Below are 6,520 nucleotides of genomic sequence, written 5' to 3' on the forward strand. Positions count from 1 at the left end.
AGAAAGAAAGAAAGAGAAAAAGAGATTCCTATTGTCGTGTTTAATTTAGCGTTAAATTGTTTACATCTCATTAATTGCGCGCAGTGGATAACAACGGTGGGATTCGTTGCAGCAAAAGACTGTCATGATCATCGATGCACGTCAGTCATGAGGGGCCATGGCCCACGTCCCCCTTGGATATCGAGTCATCCATTGCCACGCTCCCAATTCTCGCACGGTCGAAATGCATCCGCTTGTGCTCTGCAATTCCGTGCGCGATACGATCGGAACAGATTTCTTTTTCGATCAAGACATAAATAAAAAAAAATAAGTTAAAGCGGGATAATGGACTTATTCTGTTCATTACTCTGCTCCAGATCCACAGACGTATTTGACCTGGAAATAATCACTTGTAGTGTTTTTACACTTCAACATCGAGAAAATATGAAACGTTATAAAATGGATAATTCTTTTTTTATTTTAGATACATTGTCTTTCTTTTTTAAAAAAATATTCTGTATGAACTTTTAAATATGCAACTCCATCAAACCGCAATAAAAAAACGTTATATTAATTAAAAACTCAATTTTTTTAGAAATACTTTTATAATAAGCCACGTAACATTTATTTCGTTTAATATTTATTTGTATAGTTTCTATTTATTTTTTTTTTAAATTATGAGTAAATCCATATTTATGTTCTCAAATGCCAACAAATAAAAAAACAATCAATAATACAATACACAATATGTTGTTAATAACAATTTTAATTGGAGTGTAAAAAATACCTCAGGTGATCTATATTTTCAGGTCAATGGTTAATATAATAAATTATCTTGATACAGTGAGCTATCTGAAATAATAGTTTGATCTATTCTTTTTAGTCTATTCTATTCGTTAAATGATTCGCAAAACAAGAATAAATTCAAGAATGAATTAAAACAAAAGTTATTATATCAAATACATACGAGGATCTGGTTTTTATTCCTATTCTTCTTATTATCCTTAAATCAGGTTGTATCCTTTCTTTTTAAATTTTTATTGCGCTATCACTCACAGAAACATGTGTACGTGAATGTACATGACGTATACGAATGTGTTGAGTTCGGGTTCGGGCTAAGCCCAAATGACTGTGCGGATCGGTCATCCCGAGAATCGGAACAGATCTCTGTTTCTTCTCGTTCTATATGCTCCATTTCGCATCGATGGGACTTTGAATTGGTGCTCGGAACAATGTCCACTTGCTTTGACTGATTCGTCGAATTTGCAACGCGGTATTGACACAGTTAAGCCGCGTTACTGCGGGAATGATAGCGGCTAGTTTCGATTGCGTATCGAGTACCGCGAAGATAGTTAAGGACATAGTCAGATTTTCATCGTGGAATTTTCTTAGCTTAGTTCATGGCAAACGGAATTTTTCGCTAGTACGATACGAACAAATATGTTAAAAATTTAGTAAAAGACAATATAGCGAAGAGAATTAGGAAAATATTAGGAAAAAGATAAAAAAAATATTCTTACAAAAGACACGATTACTTAAAATATTCCCAAAATCAATAATATTCATTTCTACCAATGTAAATTAACTTTAATTAATCTTGATTTAATTTATTTTCTATCTTTTCCTAATATTAAGAATTAATAAAAGGATAAAGAGTAAATTAAAGATTAGAGTTAAGAATTAAGGAGATTAGAGTTAATTTACATTAAAAGAAATGTATGTAAGATATTTAAATTAATTGTCTCATTAAAAAATCATATACGTTCAGATCGTTACAGCTTTTTACATATGTACATTAAAGTACATGATAAAACATAAAATTTGATTAATATCGCTAGATTTAGTATAATGCATAATAAAGAACATAGACATCCATGCATCTTGATAAACACATCTCATAAAATTAAAATAACTCGGCAACGATTTATTTGCCGATATAAAGCGTAAAAATACCCGTTTACATTGGCGGTCGTAAAATATTTTTAACGGCGTAGCTTTTCTGTCGCCGCTTTAGTAAGCTCGTAAGGGTTTACGGGCTATGATCATAGTATAATTTCATATAATGAGAACTCTGGTACTCGATCGCATGGGGGATACGGCGACTATCTACACGGAATCTCATGCTATCGGCTTTCAATAAGGTTGATAAAGTCAACTACAGGGAGACGCGAGAAGCGAGAATATCAAACGCCTATAAAGGAGATGCAACTCGCGAATAATTCACTCATTATCTGTACCATCTCCTTTCTATTTTAGCAATTTCCAGAAAATGTCGAAAGGCTTGGATGTTCATCTTTTGCAAACATACATCACGAATCTAATCATAGGACCTTATATATTTCGATCTATATAATATTATTAATTAAATGTTACGCAATTAATTAATGCTTAATTCGTCAATTTTGTTCAACTAGTATTGTACATAGATAACTTAATGTACACATTATGGTTAAAGAAAATTGATTGCGTATGGCGCAAAATAATACGATCATGCATTTGACAAATAATATATATAATACAATCTCCGTTTTGCAAATTTTTAAACATTATAGCTTTAAAAATGCTCCTTTTAAAAATAATTAGTGGACTTACCCGTTAGATGACTTCCAGTGAATTCGAAATCATCGTCTTGATCCCAGTGCTTCAAACTCAAGTTCGACAAAGATGTTGCATTGGCAAACTCCAAGTTCGCAAAATGCCAATCCAGTATCTGCCGATCTTTGGATGATAAATAGACGTCGCTGCATTCGAAACAAAAGAAATTTATATTGGTATATATATATAACGTAGATATATAATAGCGTGTGTAGAATATATTGTAGAACGTATATTTACCTAGGAGGTGATGCTTCCAACTCTTGTAGTTTTGCTTCAATTTCTTTTTGTTGATCTGATAATTGATCCCATTCCTAAAGAATAAAATATAAACATATCATATATGTTATCATACATGTCTTATATATTTAATTTTACTATAAAAAAAATATATTTTTATTATATAAACTATATACCTTGCAAACATTATGGAGATCACGTAACTTAGATCGGAGCACAAATTCCTGCGTTATATCTCGAGTTTGTAATTTACTTTCGGTCAATTCTTTATATTGTTTATTCAGTTCCATTAAACGATCCATAATAGAGATCATCTATGACATAAATTAATTATTATTTAATTAATTGTACAATCACATTATTTTTTATAATCACATATTTTAATAAAAAAATGTTTAAAATATTTTAAATTATAATTTATACATACTCTATGCTGATTGGTGATTAATCGTCCTTGCAACGAAAGTACTGAACGTAAATGCGCTACTTGACGCTGCTTTACACCTTGTTCTTGTAAACGTATTACCCATTCTAATGCTTGTCCTAAAGATACTGGACGTGCATTACTACTTTGCTGTCCTCCAGATCCTGCGCTATTTACGTAATTAAAATCTAATTGATGCGATAGATAAGAAGTCGCTTCTAATAATCTATTAAATTCTCTTTCAACCATTTCATCTTTATCTTTGGGAACCTGTAAAAAACATAAAACATACTGCTTGCATTTCATGACATATGATTAATTTTTATTTACATAATTATAAAACAATCATTTCAATACCAAGAGTATTTATAATAACAACTGTATCAAATTTAATAATGTACAGTAATAAAATCTATTTGTTTCATTATTTTATTAAAATAATTCAAACATACCGTTTGACCATCGCTTTCATACAATGGACACTTTTGACGTATCTTATGAAGCTCCATATTAATTTGTTTACTAAGAGTCGTTACAGGATTTCCACCTAGACCTGTAACTACCATTGCTCCTAAATCCGCAATATAATTTGATTTACGAAACGTAGCGATTCGTCCACCAACACGATCCTAAAATGCAAATGAATTAGCAAAACAAATGTAAACTCAAAAATAAACTAAAATAAGATAATTATTTTATATAATGACTAACTCTAGCTAACTTACTCTAGCTTCCAACACAATTACTTCTAAGCCGAATTGTTGCATTTGTTGAGCTGCTGCCAATCCAGCAATACCAGCCCCTATTACAATGACTTTGCCTAACTTTTTAGTCGGTAAAGGCTGCAACCAAATAAATATAGATTATTCATTTCTCTAATATTGATATATATTGTATAGCATCCAGCATCCTCAATTTTAATATTGCATATATTAAACTGATACTGCAATTTGAATTATACATACATATATATTATATAGTATATATAATATAATACATGAATTGTAATATTGATTTATAATATGATATTGAAGATGATAACACTGCTTTGTCAAGTCAAGCATAAGATCCAATTAACTACATATTATATAAATATATATTAAAATTATTCTTCTCATTTCAGTGTTTTATGTTAGAGATATGGTAACCTCTTTTGCACATATTTATTGATATATAGGACCTACAGTTTTTAATGCCAGATCTAAACAGCTGATTAGAAAAAGTTAACATGACAAAGATATTCTTGATAATTTATCATTGCTTTCCAAAATAATAATATTCCAATAATAAATTTCTAATAATCCAACAGATCAAATAAGATCTGATATGTATATTTTAGATGAATTTGACTGTTATGCAACACTCTGTTCCATGATCGCTACTCATTAAAATTTTATAAATGTATGATTTTTAAATTACCTTAAGACGTTTAAAAACTCCAAAGTTTACGAAACCATGTCGCTCTAAAAATGCATGAATCCTACGAGCAAGTACTGTGTCACTGTTATAAGGTGATTCAATTTGTGGTAATACATTTTCGATGATTAACTGCTGTTTTGGATTTTCCAACCAAATTTGCAGCTGAAATTTAATCACATTAGAAAAAGAACAATGAGATCAATCAGTTCAAATACTCACAAGTCTATTCCTAATGTGTAAAAATACTTTCTGTGTTTGTAATAGTCCACCAGCGATATCAGGAAAACAAGCAGCTTCAGTAGATGTCAATTTATCAAACGGAAGACGACTCTGAAAGGCTGCACCTTCCAATCCATTTAACAATTCCTTTACTAAATGTATATACATATAAATTAATATCCCTATCAACATTATTAAATTTAAAACTAATAACTAATTTATAAAATTCACCATGTGGATCTTCATGATCACTATCTTGATCATCATCATCCTTAACCTCAGACTTTGAGACAGAAGGTACAGGAGCAGGTACTGTAGATTCAGAATCCTTTTTTATCTCAATGGATACTTTTTTCTCAGGTGTTACGAGACCAGTTTTAGATTTCTCTGATGTATCCGAGGCATTCTCATCTTCCAACTGATTATACTTTTCCTCCATTTCTCTGTACTCCACCTATAATTAAATGTACCTCTAAATTCATTCCCTCATTAATTAAAAATAAGAGATGCTATATAAAAAAACCCATAAAACATAAATAATAAATTTGTTTAAAAGTAAAACCAAAATAATTGTAAGTAATTAAATAAATACCAAATGACATATTATCATACAAGTGTATACATAACCAAAATACCTATCCTATCTCATGATAAACAGAGTATCTATGATTAATTATGAAATAAATCAGATAAAAATCATTCCTCTCATTTATTATCACATGAAAGATAAAATATAAGCCAGCGTACGATGATTTATTTCAAAATCGATGTTGATGCACTTAACCACAAATGTTAAAATATTTCCGGAATCTGGACAAATCTTAATGAGAAAAATGTGAAAAATACGTACCTTTGCTCTTTTCCTACGGCTCATATCGTGCTGGTTATTTAAATATTAGCTGATTATTTAATATCGGTCCAAAGTGATGGCAATCACAGTTCCTCGAGTTTGTTTTGATGCTTGAAACAGCCGGCACACACATAAAATTCAAGATTGACAGTCATCGGACAATGCGGGAACGCAGCGCCCTCGAGGAATTCTCTGGAAACTAATGCGGTAGACGAATTCGATGAATATCCGGAGATAAGTACAGAGAAAGATATGAACTGTCGGTAACTATACTATGGGTACTTTCTATTTGATGACAATTATTCTATCTTTGTCTCTCTGAATGTCAACAAAGTAGAGCGACAAAGTACAAGAGAACACTAGTGTCGACTTGTGTTGATTTGTGTCAAATGGAAAATACTTTAAGATCAATTCTGTATCTTGAAATGAAGTGAAAATTATAAAAGTGAGCGAATTTACTAGAATACTGATTATTTCATTGGTCAACATCTAATATATTTGCTCACTTTTATAATTTTCATCTTATTTGAAGATACAGAATTGACCCCCTTATCATTCTATGATATACAGAGTGAACCAAAAGTATGGATACAGTCGAATATCTCTAAAGCATTTTTGAAAAAAATATTTCATATAAAAGTTGCAGGATTTTAATAATGCATCAAACTGAGTTTTAATAATATATGTATATTATTAGAGTAATAATATATATTTTGTATGTGTGTGTGTGTGTGTGTGTGTGTGTGTGTGTGTGTGTGTGTGTGTGTGTGTGTGTGTGTGTGTGTGTGTGTGTG

General features: G+C 30.7%; 1 protein-coding gene across 1 annotated transcript in view; it reads right to left on the bottom strand.

Moving 5' to 3' along the window:
* The window catches only part of LOC108687802 (lysine-specific histone demethylase 1A), a 112,378-nt gene extending 106,542 nt beyond the window's left edge, over positions 1-5,836 (bottom strand). The window contains exons 1-10 of the mRNA XM_018193766.1: positions 5,727-5,836; positions 5,108-5,330; positions 4,877-5,028; positions 4,658-4,819; positions 3,964-4,080; positions 3,691-3,867; positions 3,242-3,508; positions 2,991-3,128; positions 2,815-2,888; positions 2,572-2,720 (exon numbers count right to left, since the gene is read on the bottom strand). Coding sequence (XP_018049255.1) covers positions 2,572-2,720; positions 2,815-2,888; positions 2,991-3,128; positions 3,242-3,508; positions 3,691-3,867; positions 3,964-4,080; positions 4,658-4,819; positions 4,877-5,028; positions 5,108-5,330; positions 5,727-5,750 — 1,483 coding nt within the window. The 5' untranslated portion in view covers positions 5,751-5,836. The remainder of the gene's footprint in view (positions 1-2,571; positions 2,721-2,814; positions 2,889-2,990; positions 3,129-3,241; positions 3,509-3,690; positions 3,868-3,963; positions 4,081-4,657; positions 4,820-4,876; positions 5,029-5,107; positions 5,331-5,726) is intronic.
* Positions 5,837-6,520: the final 684 nt, after the last annotated feature.

Source organism: Atta colombica, unplaced genomic scaffold, assembly GCF_001594045.1.
Source record: "Atta colombica isolate Treedump-2 unplaced genomic scaffold, Acol1.0 scaffold102, whole genome shotgun sequence".
NCBI classification, from domain to species: Eukaryota; Metazoa; Arthropoda; class Insecta; order Hymenoptera; family Formicidae; genus Atta; species Atta colombica.